The sequence below is a fragment of the Petromyzon marinus genome, chromosome 30, assembly GCF_048934315.1.
Source record: "Petromyzon marinus isolate PM22_M1 ecotype Great Lakes invasive population chromosome 30, UKy_Petmar_22M1.pri1.0, whole genome shotgun sequence".
In the NCBI taxonomy this organism is placed as follows: domain Eukaryota; kingdom Metazoa; phylum Chordata; class Hyperoartia; order Petromyzontiformes; family Petromyzontidae; genus Petromyzon; species Petromyzon marinus.
In genome coordinates this window covers 10,238,998-10,260,042 of record NC_133696.1, presented here as the reverse complement: position 1 = coordinate 10,260,042, position 21,045 = coordinate 10,238,998, and the positions used below count along the sequence as shown (strand labels likewise).

General features: G+C 44.7%; 1 protein-coding gene across 1 annotated transcript; it reads left to right on the top strand.

The window, feature by feature from the left end:
* The first annotated feature begins 1,675 nt into the window (after positions 1-1,675).
* On the top strand, positions 1,676-20,051 carry LOC142929384 (uncharacterized). The gene is made up of 8 exons (XM_076070743.1): positions 1,676-2,410; positions 2,930-2,983; positions 7,104-7,143; positions 8,983-9,026; positions 9,632-9,733; positions 10,793-10,915; positions 12,582-12,698; positions 16,469-20,051. The coding sequence occupies exons 1-8, from the start codon at positions 2,341-2,343 to the stop codon at positions 16,792-16,794; spliced, it is 876 nt and encodes a 291-aa protein (XP_075926858.1). The 5' UTR covers positions 1,676-2,340; the 3' UTR covers positions 16,795-20,051.
* The last annotated feature ends 994 nt before the right edge of the window (positions 20,052-21,045 follow it).

The window sequence follows — 21,045 nt, the reverse complement described above, 5'->3', positions numbered from 1 at the left end:
ACTACCCGACACAGCCAATTAGTAAGATTTGCCACGTAAACAAAACGTGCCAGTTCGTCACTAGTTCAGCACACCGGTGTGTTGGACAGTAAACCTACAACATTTACAATTCGAGTACGACGTTTCGCCAGTAAATATAACCAGCATCAACAGGCGGACAGCCTGAGTTGTAGATAACTCCTCAAGTTTCGGTCTTAGAGGGATAAATGTGATGTCTTCACTTTTGAGCCAATTAGTTACAATACCGTTTAGTCTGTGGCTCTCTAGATTCACGCTATCCAGCAGCCTTTACTCAAAGCAAGAAAACTCTGGAGCAGATTTGGCCGTTTGGATGAAAATAAAATGCATGTTGTAGTTTTATGCGGAAAGATGAATGGGAGTGTTTAACAAAACTTTTACACTTTCGTAAAGTAGAGTAAGGCCCCAAAATAAGCCCAATGATCAACACGACGTGGGGAGGCCTTCATCCAGAGTGCATTTGCAAAGAGCTGTAATTTATTTATTTATTCATTTTTTACAACAAATAATGGTATAATAAATTATAGGTTGAAGAATGCATATTTTGAAGAAATTTGTCAAATTATTACTGTGCTGTGAATCATTTCAGGCCAAGACGGACATTCTGCATCAGGTTCAACTCTGCCAAGGTAAATTTCCCGATATTACAATAAAACACTGTGGAACGGATTCACTGTTGGCCGTAAAAGCTGCAATCAACCTACAATGCTGTAATCTCTTGTCAAAAATCAGGTGACTGCTCCTTTAAATGCAATTTTGCAAATAAAATCTGAAATTACCACAGGCAAAAAACTCATTCTTAAATTTCTGTGGATTACAGATACATTTTAACACTGAAGTACAGGTCAGCAGCGCACAATTGCTACCCTCTTGAATATTTGTTCACACGGGGTCACGTGTAAACGTTCCGGTGACGCCCTGCAGGATTGCCGGACCTCCATTCCGCCACTTCGCCCCCCGCACAGTTCAGAGCAAACAAAACGGTTTCTCTAAATTTAGCACCGTGGTTGGGCAAAAATAAAACATTTTTTGCAGAATGGAGGCCGACAAACGTGCACGCAAATTTTGTGCAAAAATGGGACCCCCGTGCGCCCCCTTTTTTTTCATATCGGTAGAAACTTTCCATCGTCGTTGACTCTGCTGCCCCCCTCGCTGACCTAACCCCGTCCAATTTTGCACCACTATGCAATGGTGATAGAATGGGCTCATTTGGAAGTTAAATCAGCCGTGGTTTGAATTGCATAATGTGAAATGAGGGGGAGGATAGGGGGGCGGACCGAGTGCTTGTGAAATCGGTCATTGTTCCACTGAGAAATAGCGAAATTATGGCCAACATCAGGCCAAGAATGTTCCTTGGAGATGTCTGCATAAGACTCAAGTCCAGAATCCACACGGGTGGAATGTAATCTCTTATTTGTGAATACGACACATTCTACAACATGTACACGCAAATCAGTTTGCTCTGCTTCTTCCTCGTTACTGCTAAACGAATAACAAAAAAACTTATCAACAAATGTCCTGTTCAGTGGCCTCAAAGTGCACCTAGCATGATACAAGCACCATGGTTACATCACCGCCGCGTAGTGGCGAATGTTGGTTGTTGTTTTTAGATTTGAAGTTTTCGTGACCGCAAGGTTCCATACTCTTTGGTTCTTTCGGTAAAGTCACGTAGGTAAAGAAAAAAAATGTGTTGTTGTTGTCCAGTTGGATGAGGCTTGCAGTTGCTAAGCCAATACATTTAACATTTTGATGACGGTTGCTGGGCACAGACCCAAAGGCCCACAACACCAAAGGTGCAACAGGGTAAAGAGTGAGAGACATTCCTTGAATTGAGCAAGGTCATACCAACCTTGGGAAGAGAGACGATGGGAGGGAATTCCAAAGTGGAGCCGAAAGAGAAATATGTTGTACCTCTGTGGTGCAGTGGTTGAACTATGTGAACGAACACAAACGAGGCTGAGATTATTCCACCATTTCTTCACCGTAAGCAAGTCTCTCTTTGATGGCAGACTGTTAGGGAAGGTGCTGTTAGCGAGCACCTATGGAGGCCGGCACGACACACGAGGGGTTGGGTGGCCAACATCGCCCCCGGCTGCCTTTGTCTCCCCAGTGGCGATGTTTACACAGTCTGCACCTTGAGGCTGAGTCGAACGAGGGGAGGCCCACGACCGGTTCGGATAATCATCACTGGTGTTGGCCGTGAGCGGGAATCGAACTCGGGACATCGGGTTTGTAGCGCTAACCGCTGCACCACCGCTCCCCCCAGGTATTGTAAGTGCAAAACAATACCTGGGAAATACCCAGTCATGGTAACTGTCCATAATGTTGCTTTGCAGGTCATGGCGTCAGAGCACAAGCTGTGGCACATCCTCGTTTTCTCGACCTTTACCAGGTGATTACTGCACATATTCAGACACATAAGATGTCATAACAAGTGTTTAAGGGGCCGTCCATAGATGACGTCACGCACCTGGGGGGGGAGGTCAGACATTTGTGACGATGTGTGACGAGGGGGGGGGGGGTTGAGAAATGTGACGTCACATCAAAATGCGCAATTTTAAATAAATATAGAATTGTTATAACAATACTAATTGTTATAACAACACTCCTTCAACATCAGAGTGCAGCGCCACATTAAATACGCACTACAATGACAATAGTTTAAAGCGATTTGAAGTATGTTTTATTTTCAAAATGAAAATATGGTTTTGAGGGGGGAGGGGGCAGAGCTTTGTGACGTCATATTTGAGGGGGGGTCTGACTTTTTGTGACGCCGTAAAACAAGGGGGGGGGGTCAAAAATCGTCCAAAATCGCGTGACGTCATTTATGGACGGCCTCTAATCTGCTTCTTGAATAAAAAAAATGTTATAGACGTCAAATTGTTTATTTTGACTTGTATTGTTGTCTCAGAAATTCCTTTCCAGGGTCCCATGGTCCGCATGGAAACCCACCCATCAAAACATGGTAAACATACTCGTCATTCCCGCACAATTACGTGCAATGAAAATGTTTTCATCTTCACAAACCTGCTTCCGTTCCTCCCTTAAATGCAATGCCCTTCATTGTGTAATTAAATGTCGTTTTTTTTCATTTCCTTATCTTGCGTCTCCCAAAATTGACTACGTCCCATCCCATACTGGTACGCTGCCAATATCTGCTGTGCCTGTCTGCGCCTCCCTCGCCCTGCGCCAAGTCTTGCTTTATCGTTCATTCTCCATTTTCGCTGCCCTCTACTGGAACCTACTCCGCCTGCAGCACAAACAACAATATTCTTCACTAACCTGCTTCCGTTCCTCCCTTAAAACAACACCAATCTCTTCTTCCTGGGCCATCATCGTGCTACGAGTAAGCCTACCACTACCCCTATCACCAACCCCTATCACTATCCCCTATCACTAACCCCTATCACTACCACTACCCCTATCACCAACCCCTATCACCAACCCCTATCACTATCCCCTATCACTAACCCCTATCACTACCACTACCCCTATCACCAACCCCTATCACTAACCCCTATCACAAACCCCTATCACTACCACAACCCCTATCACCAACCCCTATCACTATCCCCTATCACTAACCCCTATCACTAACCCCTATCACTACCACTACCCCTATCACCAACCCCTATCACTATCCCCTATCACTAACCCCTATCACTAACCCCTATCACTACCACAACCCCTATCACTAACCCCTATCACCAACCCCTATCACTATCCCCTATCACTAACCCCTATCACTAACCCCTATCACTACCACAACCCCTATCACTAACCCCTATCACTAACCCCTATCACTAACCCCTATCACTACCACAACCCCTATCACTATCCCCTATCACTAACCCCTATCACTAACCCCTATCACTACCACAACCCCTATCACCAACCCCTATCACTATCCCCTATCACTAACCCCTATCACTACCACAACCCCTATCACCAACCCCTATCACTATCCCCTATCACTAACCCCTATCACTACCACAACCCCTATCACTAACCCCTATCACTACCACAACCCCTATCACTATCCCCTATCACTAACCCCTATCACTATCCCCTATCACTAACCCCTATCACTACCCCAACTCCTATCACAAATCCCTATCACAAACCACTATCACTACGCCAACCTCTATCACAAACCCCTATCACTACTCCAACCCCTAAAACTAACCCCTATCACTACCCCAACCCCTATCACTAATGCCTATCAATACCCCAACCCCTATCACTAACCTCTATCACTAACCCCTATCACCAACCCCTATCACCAACCCCTATCACTATCCCCTATCACTAACCCCTATCACTACCACTACCCCTATCACCAACCCCTATCACTATCCCCTATCACTAACCCCTATCACTACCACAACCCCTATCACTAACCCCTATCACTACTCCAACCCCTAAAAATAACCCCTATCACTACCCCAACCCCTATCACTAATGCCTATCAATACCCCAACCCCTATCACTACCTCCTATCACTACCTCAACCCCTATCACAAACCCCTATCACTACCCCAACCCCTATCACAAACCCCTATCACTACCCCAACCCCTATCACTAACCCCTATCACTACCCCAACCCCTATCACTAACCCCTATCACTACCCCAACCCCTATCACTAACCCCTATCACTACCCCAACCCCTATCACTAACGCCTATCACTACCCCAACCCCTATCACTAACCTCTATCACTACCCCAACCCCTATCACTAACCCCTATCACTACCCCAACCCCTATCACTAACCCCTATCACTACCCCAACCGCTATCACTAACCCCTATCACTACCCCAACTCCTACCACAAATCCCTATCACAAACCACTATCACTACGCCAACCTCTATCACAAACCCCTATCACTACCCTAACCCCTATCACTAACCCCAATCACTACCCCAACTCCTATCACAAATCCCTATCACAAACCACTATCACTACCCCAATCCCTATCACAAACCCCTATCACTACCCTAACCCCTATCACTAACCCAGATCACTACCCCAACCCCTATCACTAACCCCTATCACTACCCAAACCCCTATCACTAACCCCTATCACTACCCCAACCCCTATCACTAACGCCTATCACTACCCCAACCCCTATCACTAACCTCTATCACTACCCCAACCCCTATCACTAACCCCTATCACTACTCCAACCCCTATCACTAACCCCTATCACTACCCCAACCCCTTTCACTAACCCCTATCACTACCCCAACCGCTATCACTAACCCCTATCACTACCCCAACTCCTACCACAAATCCCTATCACAAACCACTGTCACTGCGCCAACCTCTATCACAAACCCCTATCACTACCCTAACCCCTATCACTAACCCCAATCACTACCCCAACTCCTATCACAAATCCCTATCACAAACCACTATCACTACCCCAACCCCTATCACAAACCCCTATCACTACCCTAACCCCTATCACTAACCCCGATCACTACCCCAACCCCTATCACTAACCCCTATCACTACCTCAACCCCTATCACAAACCCCTATCACTACCCAAACCCCTATCACTAACCCCTATCACTACCCCAACCCCTATCATAAACCCCTATCACTACCCCAACCCCTATCACTAACCCCTATCACTAACCCCTATCACTACCCCAACCCCTATCACTAACCCCTATCACTACCCCAAACCCTATCACTAACCCCTATCACTACCCCAACCCCTATCACTAACCCCTATCACTACCCCAACCCCTATCACTAACCCCTATCACTACCCCAACCCTTATCACTAACCACTACTGTATCACTACCCCAACCCTTATCACTAACCCCTATCACTACCCCAACCCCTATCACTAACCCCTATAACTATCCCAACCCCCATCACTAACCCCTGTCACTAACCCCTATCACTAACCCCGATCACTACCCCAACCCCTATCACTAACCCCTATCACTACCTCAACCCCTATCACAAACCCCTATCACTACCCAAACCCCTATCACTAACCCCTATCACTACCCCAACCCCTATCATAAACCCCTATCACTACCCCAACCCCTATCACTAACCCCTATCACTAACCCCTATCACTACCCCAACCCCTATCACTAACCCCTATCACTACCCCAAACCCTATCACTAACCCCTATCACTACCCCAACCCCTATCACTAACCCCTATCACTACCCCAACCCCTATCACTAACCCCTATCACTACCCCAACCCTTATCACTAACCACTACTGTATCACTACCCCAACCCTTATCACTAACCCCTATCACTACCCCAACCCCTATCACTAACCCCTATAACTATCCCAACCCCCATCACTAACCCCTGTCACTAACCCCTATCACTAACCCCGATCACTACCCCAACCCCTATCACTAACCCCTATCACTACCCCAACGCCTATCGCTACCCCAACCCCTATCACTACCCCAACCCTTATCACTACCCCATATCACTACCCCATCACTACCCCAACCCCTATCACTAACCCCTATCACTAACCCCTATCACTACCCCTATCACTAACCCCTATCACAACCCCTATCACTAACCCCTATCACTAACCCCTATCACTAATCCCTATCACTAACCCCTATCACTAACCCTTATCACTAACCCCTATCACTAACCCCTATCACTAACCCCTATCACTAACCCCTATCACTAATCCCTATCACTAACCCCTATCACTAACCCCTATCACTAATCCCTATCACTAACCCCTATCACTAACCCCTATCACTAACCCCTATCACTAACCCCTATCACTAATCCCTATCACTAACCCCTATCACTAACCCCTATCACTAACCCCTACCACTAACCCCTATCACTAACCCCTATCACTAACCCCTATCACTAACCCCTATCACTACCCCAACCCGTCCTCCTTAACCTCTCCCAGCTGTTCTCCTCTCATCATAACTACACCACCTACTTTTCATAATAACCCCACTTTTCATTTCAACCACTATCATCTCATGTACAATTTTGGAATTGTAGTTAAGTGCCTTGGAAGAATGGGCTGCTATCGACTTAAGGTGAACATTTTTTGGTATTTCAGAGCCATGTGGGAGCAGACCACAGGGGAGTGCGCCCCCGAGGTGAGCATCCTTACACACAACCTTGGCTTCGTGTTTATCACTTCACATATCACGGTACCAATTCGATTGCTTACAATAAAGTGACGGGCCATTGCTATGAAATGATCTCCTCTGCAGTTGTAACATCGAAGACTACGAAAAGGATTAGAAAATGATGTTTTGGTCGTCGGAATTATTGGGGGTTTTAACATTTGCAATTTAGTTAACGGCTACACGCATTGGGCAATTGTTAATCATTACGCTTTTGTAATGTTTGATAGCATTTATTTGGGTATTTTTGGACTTCGTGAAAACTGGCTCACTGGCAAACCCGCTAACCATGTGACTATTCTGTACAAGTAACTACCTTGCCTAGTATGCAGGAGGTCGTGGGTTCAATCCCGACCCTGACACCTGTACATTTGGAGTTTGCATGTCTCTCTCCCCGTGGTTACGTGGATTTTTTCCTCAACATTTAGAAACGTGCATTTCAAGAAACATGATTTTAACGTATTTGGCTGCTATAAATTTGCACATGATAAGCCACTTCGTTGAGCTATAATTTGTGGCCAGGTCACTTCTGAATGAGAGCTATATAACTCAGTGGGCCTCATCTGGTAAAAATAAAAATCGAGTAATGATTAAACTATTTCCATTTTACCAGGTAAGGCTCACTGAGCCACTGTATATAGCTACTCTTCAAAAGCGACCCGGCCACAAATGATAGCTCAACGAAGTGGCTTATCACGTGGAAATTTATAGCAGCCAAATACTTTTAAATCATGTTTCTAAATGTGGAGGGAAAACCCTGAGGACTCAGAGAAAAATCCATGTGACAACGGGGAGAAATACATGCAAACTCCAAATATAAAGGCGTCAGAGTCAGGATCAAACCCACGACCTCCTGTATACCAGGCGAGGAAGTTAACATCTCGCCACCACGGCACCATGTGCTATGAAGGGCCATTGCCTTTAAACGTTGCCTATACCTACTATAATCACCCAGGAATGTCCTTAACGATCGTGACGTCACATGATAAGCCACTTCGTTGACTGCAGGAATTCATATTATGTGGTTCTTTCGGCAAAGTCATGTAGATAGAAAATAAAATACAATTTAAAAAAATAATTAAAAAATAAACATTGTATTAAAAAAACTCAATGCATGTGTGCATCGCTTGTGACGTCACTCCACGTCGACCAGCCCCCATAATTAATAATCATGAACAGGTTACGTCCTCCACATGGACCCCCCCCCCCTCCATTAATAATCATGAGCAGGTGACGTCACTCCACATGGACCCCCCCCCCCCTCATTAATAATCATGAACAGGTGACCTCCAAATGGACACCCTCCCCCCCATTCATAATAATTAGCGGCTGACGTCACTCCACATGGGGGGCCGAGTCGGCTCCTCCCCACCCCTCGGCGTCAACTTATAACCCTCCCTACAAAGGCAAAACCCTCACGTCACGTGATCTCCGTAACGCTGCTGTTGAGACATCAAAGTAAAAATGACGTCATGATGAACAATGAAATATCTGTCACCGCACCCTTACAAATTGCACACGAATGGATGCAATGAATATCTCACGTCGCGGTCTGATTTTCGCTTGCAAGTTTCAGATTTACTGCAATACACCCGTTCCTGGACGGGCAAAAGGCAAGTTAGATATATATTATTTCAAGGCCACGTCGTGTTGTTGATGAATGTGTTGACAAGTACTCTTGTATTCTAAGTTCAAACTGTCTCCATGCTCAAATGTTCGTGTAGCAGTGCTAATACTGTAATAGTTGTGGATAGAGGGCTTGTATCAATCGCAACAAAAAGTGACGATCTTTAATATTTTACTTTCCAGCTCTGGTGGTTATGAGATGGTGATCAATGAACGGACTCCACCAGGTGACCAATGCACATTGTCTCTCGCTGGAGAGATCACAAACTGAGTTGGTTCACAGACATAATGCCACCCAATGCTCGGAGTCAATAAAATGAGACCACTTTTAACTAAACTAAACCTAAACTATTTGTATTTTCCCAGATAAGGGCCACTGGGCTATATATAGCTCTTTGTCAGAAGCGACCTGGCCGCAAATGATTGCTCAACGAAGTGGAATTATCATGTGGACATTTATATCAGCCAATTACTCAAAATACATGTTTTCTAAATGCGGACGGAATAACCGGAGGACGCGGAGATCAATCCACGCAACCACGGGGAGAACATGAAAACTCCAAATATACAGCAGGCATCAGGGTTGGGTGCGAACCTATGACCTTCTGCATACCAGGCGTGGTGGTTAACATCACGCCGCTGAGATGTTGCTTTACACGATGGGAATGGCCCCGCTGTAAGAATGTGGAAGCAATATTGCGGCAAACCTTAGCCAACAGAAATTTAAAAAAACATTGACAGGGAAAATGTAAAAAAAAAACTTTTAAGAAAGCTAATAAAAAAAGTTACTGATCGTGTTAATGTTGACCGTTCGTGTTGTTATCTGAGACAGACATGGGCACCCTGAGACCCCCAAAAACTGTCGCCCCAAGCCCTCCGGTCCTGCTCCACAATGCCCGTGATGATCCAACCGATTGTGGGCACGAAGAAAATGGTACCACCTCTGCACTTTCTGAAAAAGCTGCGCGCATGATTATTAGCGCTGTTTATACTGTCACATTCTCTACGTGTTGCGCATGGGAACGCGATCTTACCTGGGCAGACATTGGGTTACGAGTGCACAGACCTGTGGTTTGAATCCAGCAGTAAGTTAAATAATATCCGGCTGGTTGAAACTGAAGTTAGAGCGCTCGGCTTACAAGCAAAAGGTTGCAATTTATAATGATGTCCAGAACTCAGCCCTTCGTCCCTCTGCGGTGGATAACAGGAGCACCACTTAGTAGGAAGTTAACTGTGGTCCTTTGGCATATGCCAACTCGATTTGGAAGTTTAAAAAAAAAGCTGCATTTGTATGATTTTTCGCGAGTTGGGCAGGTCTTTCCCCGATATATCTATTTCTGCTCGGCCGAAAACTGACGTAGAAGTCAAGCCAGCCCCAAAAGGAAACTCATGCAGGAAATTTTGACTCATGACCAAATGGAGCGCCACGGTGGCGAGATGTTAACTACCTTGCTTGGTATGCAGGAGGTCGTGAGTTCGATTCAGGCCCTAACACCAGCTGTATATTTGGAGTTTGCATGTTCTCCCCGTGGTCACGTTAATTTTTCTCCGGGTCCTCCGGTTTTTCCCTCCACATTTAGAAAACATGTGTTCAGAGTATTTGGCTGCTATACATTTCCACATGATGATAAGCCACTTCATTGAGCAATTATTTGTGACCAGGTCGCTTCTGAAAAATAGCCAAATAGCTCAATGGGCCTTACCTGGTAAAATTCAACAATGTTTAATAGTTTATTTTAATTGGTAGCCAATAAAGACATGCAAATAGGGTTTTTGGATGGCGACTAATCGTAATATTTACTCGAGTTCTGCGATTCATAGGAGTGGGGTGCAAAAGTAATATCCAAGCCGATGGGTAATTCCCAGGCAGACAGAAATTGTGTTACAATTTGGTGTTTGATGTTTAACCATATTCGTGAATTCTACTAGCTGGTGCTTGCTGTGTTTTGTTCTGCCCAACCGCATTCCTGCGCCATTGCGTCTGTTTTCACAGTGTACGTAAAGATAGTCAATGCTCCTCAAACGACGGAAACGGCTGGGGAAGATGCCCCATCGACGACGCAAGTAGTGACTGCGCAATTACCCATCGGTGGTCTGGAAGAAGCCGTGAACTCTGGTAAAAAAAAAAAAAGATATTTCATCTTTTGGCATTATATTTGAATCAGTTCATTTTCTTTGCTGTGTTTCGGCCACCTAAGCGACCTCGCCATGTTTGTGTCGTCAGCACCCTCCACCTGCAGAGACAACCAAAGCAATTAAATTTCCACGTGCACAAGCATTTCAATGTGTAGTGGATTCAACAGAGTCGCAGACGTACTCCTTGGAGGCAACACGTATTTACTAACACCAACACATTAACACAAAGGGGTCACTGCCCCTTTGACCAGGTAACCTGTGGTGGTGGACCACCAGGCCAACTACGCTAGTTACTGGGAGTAGCTACAATGGACAGGACCCTACCTTGGGTCCTCGTCCACGTGTTGGTCACTTCTTCTTGGACGTAGAACGTAGATCTTCAGATGACAACAGCAACGCTGAACCAAGGTCCCTGTGCGGACCCCGGTTTATATCCTCCCGGGTCGTGGCTGGCCCCGCCCTTGGCCACGACCACCTTCGAGAAACCTCTTGTCGTTTCTCGACCCTTCCCGTAGAGTGCCATGGCCTAGGGTAACCTCATCCCATGGCTGACACTCCCTCCTGTAGGAGTCAGCACTGCACGCCACGCGTGGTGCCACCGAGCGCTATCCCAGCGCTCACCGAGCCCCCTCTAGGGCTGGTACTACACCCACACACGGGGTGTCCGCGATGACAATGCATCGCACGCCGTGCCTCGCTAGAGCCCGCATTACACAGCGACGTTCACGATGTCGCTACAAATGTAACAATTCTCACGAACAGATGTAGCAGTTAGATACGGCGTTTCATTTGAAACTACGTCAGACATCATCAGGACAAAATCCAGAGGGTCAGACGTCAAACGCGAAGAAGAGTGTTTGTTGTCGGCACTTTGTGGGCTAACTCAAAACATCCAACTTTTTTATCGCGATGTTGGCCGTGGAAACTTTACGTGTTGTGCATTGCATAGCTATCTAATGCACAGCACACGTTGTTAGGCTGCATCACCTTCTGGAAAATTACTAAATACACTTTGCAAAGCATCATCTATAAACTATAATAAAAAACATTACCATGGAAGGCCCACTTGGCTATTTAGCTCTTTTTCAGAAGCGACTGACCACAGAGGACAGCTCAACAAAGTGGCCTTATCATGTGGAAATGTATAGCAGCCAAATACTCTTAAACACGTGATGTTGATTCTAAATGTGGAGGGGAAAACCAGAGGACCCGGAGAAATATCCACGCGACAACGGGGAGAGAGACACGCAAACTCCAAATATACAGCAGCAGGCGTCATTGTCGGGATCAAACCCATAACCTCCTGTATACCAGGCGAGGTAGTTAACATCTCTCCACCGTGGTGCCCTAAACCCCAATTAGCCTGCTTTGATCTATGATACGCGCTTATTTTGCGTGGCATTTGGGGCAGGGGGTGACATGACTGCACGTAGGCTCTAATTTCGTGGTTCATGGAAATGGGCGGTGTAAGACTAATTGGGGTGGGTGCTGCCAGTCTGTACACACATTATTTTACATCCAAACCGAATGCTTGGTGCAGCTTAACCGTATGTGCGCATTATAAGAGATGGTGCTTGGTGTGTGTTTCCAGCCCGGCTGAGTTATATACATTGCTGTGTGTTTGTGTGTTTGTTTTGTATTCGAAGTGTTCGTAACAGATGTGCCAGCTGAACGTGGGAGCACAGCTAGGAAAAGTCCCACAAAAACACGGGCGGTGAATGATAAAGATCCCAGACGAAGCTTGGCTGCAGCCATGATATTAGGTAACAGCAACAACAACAAAAAACACTTTCCTTTTGGCGCATCACTGTGTATTTCTTTCACGTGAATTTCCGAGAGATGAAATCCTATTTTACAAACTGAAGTGTTTTATGCGGTGATTATTTTCAAATACTGTAGTGTAATATACTCTGGGGGTGGAGCGGTGGAGCGATGGCACAGTGGTTAAAGCAGTGGCTAGGAGATGTTAACTCCCTCGCCTCGAAGGCAGGAGGTCGTGGGTTCCATCCCGACCCTGACACCTGCTGTATATTTTGAGTTTGCACGTTCTCTCTCTCCCCGTGGTCATGTAGATTTTTCTCCGGGGTCCTCCGGTTTTTCCCTCCACATTTAGAAACATTCGTTTTAGAGTATTCGGATACAATATATTTCCACGTGGTAAGCCACTTCGTTGAGCTATCATTTGTGGCCAGGTCGCTTCTAAAAAAGAGCTACGTAGCTCAGTGGGCCTTACCTGCAAAAATAAAATATTTTTTAGTTTGATTTCTAATCCCGGCCTCGGCTAATATCAGTGGCGAGTAACATCTTAACTGGCGAGCCCCCTTCACCAACCCACACTGAACAGCGTGGATTAGTATGGTTTAAAAAAACTCCCGTTATTAACACAGCGTGGGGAGGCTTTCATCCCAAGCAGTGGAGTAACACAGCAATACGTAACAATTTTTATATATTGTAGTGTACACATAGTGTGAAAGTCTGCACCATCTGGTGGGAAATTTGCCTAATTACACTTTGCAAGCATCAGGCACACACGCAGTAGCCTGGATCTTGCCATTATCTTAAAAAGCTAAAAGTGCCCCCTCGTTTAACATTTGTTCAGTGTGTAATAGTTTTACCTTGTTACGGAACTATCGGTATGGTGTATACAGCATGCGTGTCGTTCATGGGGGTTGTTTGGCCATACTTCCCCATGCTGGTCAGTGCAGGTTGATGAAGGGGCTGGATGGTTTATATTTAATTCCGAGATTGTTTATACATTTTGCAGTAAAAATAAGTGAATAATACTGCCCTGGGCGAGCGGTACTATAGCGACGTAAAATGACTCACAATTGCCAAGCAAACTTGATTTGGAGCTTTTCGTGACCGCAGGAATTACTCTTTGGTTCTTTCGGTAAAGTCACGTAGACAGAAAAATAAATGTCACTAATTATACTAATAGCATATTTGATCTATTTTTATTTTTACGTGACTTTACCGAAAGAACCAAAGAGTAGTTCCTGCAGTCACGAAAGCTCTAAATCAAGTTTGAACCACCTCTACGGGAAGGATTTAAGTTTGTTTTCTCTCTCTCTCTGTGTGTCTGTCTTTGTGTCTCTGTGTCTGTCTTTGTGTCTCCGTGTCTGTCTTGTCTCTCTCTCAAATTTCACACTGAACTTCTAATTTAGCAATCTTTGGAAGAACGTAATCAACCAGGCTATGTGTTAATTGTGTGTTGACCGACTCTCTGTGTTGCATTGCATTATATGTCCAAATTTTACTAAGTTTATTTTTATTAAGTGTGCTTTCTCTCTCTCTCTGTGTGTCTCTGTGTTGTCTCTCTAGTATTTCCTGCAGTTTGTTTTCTCTCTGTGTGTGTCTCTGTGTTATCTCTCTCTGCTTATGTGTCTGTCTGTGTGTCCCCGTGTCTGTGTTTTGTCTCTCTCTAAAATTTAGCAATCTTTGGAAGAACGTAATCAACCAGGTAGGGTGTTGACTGTTATGTTAGCCAACTCTCTGTGTTGTATTGCATTATATTTCTACGTTTACTGGGATTGTTTTCTCATTAATTCGTACCTGATGATGATTGCTTGTGTTGCAATCAAAACGTCGTATGCTATTATTTAATTAATTTTTCCTTCTACGTGACTTTACCGAAAGAACCAAAGAGTAATTGCCAAGCAGTTGGAAGTTCAAGTGCCAGATAGTGTGCGATCCAATCGCGCATTCCGGGTGAATCCAACGAGTTGTCCCTGTAGCAAGATATCAGGACCTGTTCTGTGAATGTATACATATTGAACTTCTTTCACACCGCACATAGCCAACCGTACTAGTCGGAGGAGGATACATTGGACTCCACGTGGGGAACTTGAACTTACTGCTCCTGGTTCAGGACTGCCAATGCAGAGGAGCAGTACACCACAGTCGAAAATTTGACATGCTTGAGCAATTATCATTAAACAACTGTGGCGAGTTGGTAATGCGTACATCGATCAGAGTTAAAGCTTTGGGGGCTTTCATAAGAGTAGAAAATGAAGCATCTCATCAGACTTTGTACTCAGCCTGTTCTACTGTAACGTGGAAGTTGCGTTTCAAAGGAACACTGCGTTATGGCAAAAATTGCGTTATAATAAATAATATATAATATAGGGTAAAGCCCCATCCGATAACACGTGAGTTGAGTATGCAGGCTGCTTCTAGAAGCATCCAGAAATATCCCGCCTCGTGTGATGCTACGCCGAGACAGCCGTACATCCGCTTATTCCAACTCGTGCAACATTGTTCCGTTCACTCAAATTGCGTTATATCCAATTCGCATCCGCGTTATATTTATGAAAATAAAAAATCTCGAATACATTAATTGCGTTATATAAAAATCGAGTTGTGAAAACACGTGGCGTTATAGGAGAACAGACCGTACAAGCTAACAACTGGCATCATCTTCAGTTGATAATAATATGTACATTGGTCTGAAAATAGAATGCATAGTCTGAAACAAGAATGGTTGGAAATCCACCATCAGGTAAATTATCTTGTTGGTTTTACATTGCCAGTCCAGTGGTAATCAAAAACCAGTTGAGCAGATCATTAATCCAATTGTTTATTTTAGAGAGAGGGACTTGTGGAAATTCACGTGCAGTGCCTTAGGCTAAGAATGATGAGAAATACTCCGGGTATCTTACAGGAGCTATGCTGCTGGTGAAGACAATTAGTGGATGTGCTTTAAATTTTGATTTAAAGCTTTCGTGACTGCAGTAATTCATATTCTTAGTTTTTTCGGTAAAGTCACGTTGAAGAGAAACAACAAAACAACAAAATATATATAAAACAATAAAAATTCTCACGACGTTTCGACCATAACTCAAACGGTCATCATCAGGTGATGATGACCGTTTGAGTTATGGTCTTCAACGTGACTTTACCGAAAAAACTAAGAATATGGATGTGCTTTGTTGACTAATAATCGTTACACCAATACGCTCAACAAAGTTTTGCAATAAGCAATAGAACAGGAGTTGTGTTAAGATGTTCAAACGCCAAATAGAAACCATTTTGGCAAGGAATCAAGTTCGCATTAACCACGCGTATTTGCGGTGAACATGCAAACAAACATGCTCTGATAATATATGCATTGTCTTTGAAACTAATTGGCCTACACCAGAGACAGCCTTCTTTATGACCTCACCCCACCAGTGTCAGACCAGAGAACGCCACAAGGTAAACAGTATAAAGACAATCTAGATTTGAAGTATAAAGACATTGCACTTACCCAACCACTGGCAAAAAAAAAGTCCCATGGTAAAGTTTTGCAATTTTGTCACGAATAATTTATCAAATATTTGTAGGGTGGTCCATCACATTCGTTGTTTCTCTAAGAACCCAGCAACGTGTTGATGACAACGATGATGATGCTAATGCCAGCATGCTGTGGTTGCAATTCCTGTACAGGTGTCTGAGACAATTGTTACGACAGCGGGAGTTCAATATAGTTGCACTTTGACACAGCAGCTAAACCTGCCTTGACCGCTGACTCCTCCATGACTTTAACTTGTTCCAGGAAAGGCTTTGGGCCATGGCAGATGCTCACTCAGGCAGAGCTCTGGTTCGTCACCCATTGCAAGTCCTGCTGCAGCCAACAGAGGAGCAGAGGAGGATGAGGATGAGGAGGATGAGGAGGAGGAGGAGGTGGTGATGGTGCCCACCAAGAAAGAAGTGGAAGAGAGACGTGTAAAAAGAACGGAGGAAGAGAAGAATGTGGATCAAACGGAAGAAAACGTATCACCCGTGCCCTGTCCCATCTGCTTTTACGTGTACCCTGGCTGGTTGGTGCAAGAGCATGCGAGCACGTGCGAGGATTATTCAACAGATCCTAAGGCATCGTGACACAGAATCAGGATATGTATTTTATAATGGAGGAGGAATCCGATGAGCTATAAAGCTCCTTTTCACAAATGTCCAATTAGGGGCACAGGGTCAGAACGTTACAACACGCAACAATAAACAATACGAAAGCACGATAGGAGTGCAAACTATAGGAAAGGTAAACAAATCACTTAAATGTAAATACACAAATAACACAAAACAATTTTTTATCTTACCAGGTAAAGCCCACTGAGCTATTAGCTTCTTTTTTCAGAAGAGACCTGACCACAAATGATGACTCAACAAAGTGGCTTCTCCCGTGGAAAAAAAACAAACAAACACCCCGACCAGAACGGTGAGCCGCCACCACCAGCCCGTACGTGAATACTCGACATCTTGGCAGGTTACCGAGCAAATCGCCCTCAACGCCGCTCGTGACCCGAGACACAGCCGCGAACTATTCTACGTCCAGGTTACAGGCTGCCACTTCACCCAGGGCCATGTTAAATGTTCATTTTTACTGCAAAATCCTGCTTCTCTTAAGACTTCACAACACGTGACACCCATGCTGCACACAGCATGGGTGTCATGGCGGCCAGAGGGTGACACGGTGGCCAGATGTTAACTACCTCACCTGGTATACAGGAGGTCGTGAGTTCTCTCTGTAGTGAGATGTTAACTACCTCACCTGGTATACAGGAGGTCGTGGGTTCTCTCTGTAGTGAGATGTTAACTACCTCACCTGGTATACAGGAGGTCGTGGGTTCTCTCTGTAGTGAGATGTTAACTACCTCACCTGGTATACAGGAGGTCGTGGGTTCTCTCTGTAGTGAGATGTTAACTACCTCACCTGGTATACAGGAAGTCGTGGGTTCTCTCTGTAGTGAGATGTTAACTACCTCACCTGGTATACAGGAGGTCGTGGGTTCTCTCTGTAGTGAGATGTTAACTACCTCACCTGGTATACAGGAGGTCGTGGGTTATCTCTGTAGTGAGATGTTAACTACCTCACCTGGTATACAGGAAGTCGTGGGTTCTCTCTGTAGTGAGATGTTAACTACCTCACCTGGTATACAGGAGGTCGTGGGTTCGATCCCAACTCCCAACACCTGCTGTGTATTTGGAGTTTGCGTGTCTCTCTCCCCGTGGTCGTGTGGATTTTTCTCAGGGACCCTCCGGTCTTTCCCTCCACATATAAAAACAATACGTCTAGAGTATTTGCCTGTTATATATTCCCACGTGATAAGCTGCTTCGTCGAGTCATGATTTGTGGCTCGGTCGCTTCTCAGTGGGCCTTACCTGGTAAAATAAAATAGTACAGTTTATATTCAGAATCCTTTTGACCTGTCACACACTCTCATCTTAACGACGTGAAAGCATGTATTTTGTATACTAAAGTTTTTTTTTTCAATATAACGACTGTTTGAGACCCAGGATTCATATTCTTTGGGTCTTTCGATAAAGTCACGTAGATAGCTTCAAAGAAAATAACAAAAAATAATAAATAAAAACTACGACGTTTCGATCGCAACGCAAGCGTTCGTCATCAGGAAGAAAAAAGAGGGGGACAGCTGTCTGCCTCAGCAACGTCGGAGATTTTTGAAAATAATTTTTTGTTATTTTCTTTTAACATATCGACGTGACTTTACCGAAAGACCCAAAGAATGTGAATTCCTGCAGTCACGAAAGCTTTAAGTCAAGACCCAGGATTCATATTTACAGCATCCTCCTGAGATCTTTGTCACGGTGGTCGTGAAATTCGAATGAAGTTAAACATATTCGACGTGGCTGTATAATCACATGAGCTTAGGCGTGTCCCTGATTGCCTTTGAAAATCGCCACGGGGAGCGATATAACTTTAATTAGACCATTGCTTTAATTGTTTTACTTTCCAAGAGTTATATTTTTAGCTGGGTTTTTTTTCGAACAAAGTTTGTACAGCTTTCGTGACTGCAGGGATTCATATTCTTGGTTCTTTCGGTAAAGTCACGTAGAAGGGAAACAATAAAATAATAAAAATATAAAACGATAAAAGTCTCACGACGTTTCGACTGCAACACAAGCAATCATCCTCAGGTGTGAAAACCACAGCAAGAAAATTTGAAAAAAGTGGCGGTTTTATTTAAACGTTAGCACCACGGAGAGCGATTTGGCAGTTATTCAGACGGACAAGTCCATCTATGTTCGGAAAAGAGGAGGGGGGAGACGAAAATAATGGATGCGGTCTGAAAGCCACCGTAAGCGTGAACAATCAATTAAGATCCGAAATGGTTTATCAAATCCTTCCAATGATTGCTAAGCCAGAATCCATCTTCTCGGTTGAAATTGTCTCTGTGTTTGTACATGTGGATAGCCTCATGAACGAATCTCTCATGGTAGCCAGATGGCTTGCAAAGAACCGCTGTCTTGGAGAGGTCAATGGCATGCGAGCCTACTGAATTATAACAGTGATCTGCCACGATGTTGGTCCTACCGTGTTTTAGGTCTGCTTTGTCTTCACGAATGCGGTCCGAGACATGTAGTTTGGTTTCTCCAATGTAACTACTACCACAGAGGCAACTTAGTTTGTAGACTCCAGGGTACTGTATGTCCGGAATCACATATTTTACAGACGGAACCAGATAGCCAGTGAACTCAAGCACGTACACCAAGCTCTTAAGGCTAATGGTTACTCCGACTACACAATCCGCAAAGCTATCACTCCTACCATGAAGAAGGACCCTCTTGAGGAGCCTTTCAAAACCATCACTTTACCCTACATTGCGGGGATCACAAAAAAGATTTCCAAAATCTTGAATAGATCCAGGTCCGATTCAATACATTACATAAAATCTGTGATCTGGTTCCGTCTGTAAAAGATGTGATTCCGGACATACAATACCCTGGCGTCTACAAACTAAGTTGCCTCTGTGGTAGTAGTTACATTGGAGAAACCAAACGATATGTCTCGGACCGCATTTGTGAACACAAAGTAGACCTAAAACACAGTAGGACCAACACCTCGGCCGTGGCAGGTCACTGTTATAATTTAGTAGGCTCACATGACATTGACTTCTCCAAGACAGAGGTTCTTTGCAAGCCATCTGGCTACCATGAGAGATTCGTTCATGAGTCTACCCACATATACAAACACAGAGACAATTTCAACCGAGAAGATGGATTCTAGCTTAGCAATCATTGGAAGGATTTGATAAACCATTTCGGGTCTTAATTGATTGTTCACGCTTACGGTGGCTTTCAGACCGCATCCATTATTTTCGTCTCGCCCCTCCTCTTTTCCCAACATAGATGGACTCGTCCATCTGGATAACTGCCAAATCGCTCTCCATAGTGCTAACGTTAAAAAAAACCTTCTCTTTTTTCAATTTTTTTTGCTGTGGTTTTCACACCTGATGATGATTGCTTCTTGTGTTGCAGTCGAAACGTCGTGAGAATTTTATTGTTTTATATTTGTAGTATTTTATTGTTTCCCTTCTACGTGACTTTACCGAAAGAACCAATAATATAAAGTTTGTACATTCAACGATTGGTCCATTTCCAGGTGGGGAACTCCCCCCCCCTCCCCACCGCTTCGCTTCCGTGACCTTTCTGTCAAACTATATTTATTTATTTGACCTCACGTCAGTAACACAGTTTACACCAAAAAAACACCTTGCTAAAAATCGTAGCCCTGTGGTGTTCGCGGTCTCACGTGTTCATAACACGAGAATCCTCTCCACGGTCCTCGACCCGGCGTCGTCAATTCATTTTGACCGCGGAATGTTTCCGGGGTTTTGCTTAACAAACGAGTTGTCACTTCCAAGGGCGCTGCTTGCCCCTCGATGTCGAGTGGCCCACGGGCCAACCCTCCGAGCATCGACGTGCATCCCACACTAACAGCACTTGCCCCAACAGTCTGCTAAGGCTATACGGGGGGGATCTTTGATGTGGAAAGAGCGAGAGAGAGAGAGCAGGATAGGGCTGTGTGATTGAGTGGAGTTAGAGGAGGTGATATCATAGAGTATACGGGGGATCTTGCACTGTGGTTTACGCGTGATAAGTGTTACATTTGACGTTCAATTGCTTTATTTTAAAATTATACAGGTAGTTGTATCTCGTGTAAAAAAAAAAAGTTGTTCAAGAGTGGAAAATTTTGTGGCTGAAACGTCGCGTGCTCAGCTTCGCTTACCGGGCAATTTTCGCGGACCGTATCTCGCTCGCTACGCCAGACGGACACGTCTGTGCACGGACATCTTGCAGTATGCGGCTAAAATGTTGCACAGTTATCGGTAC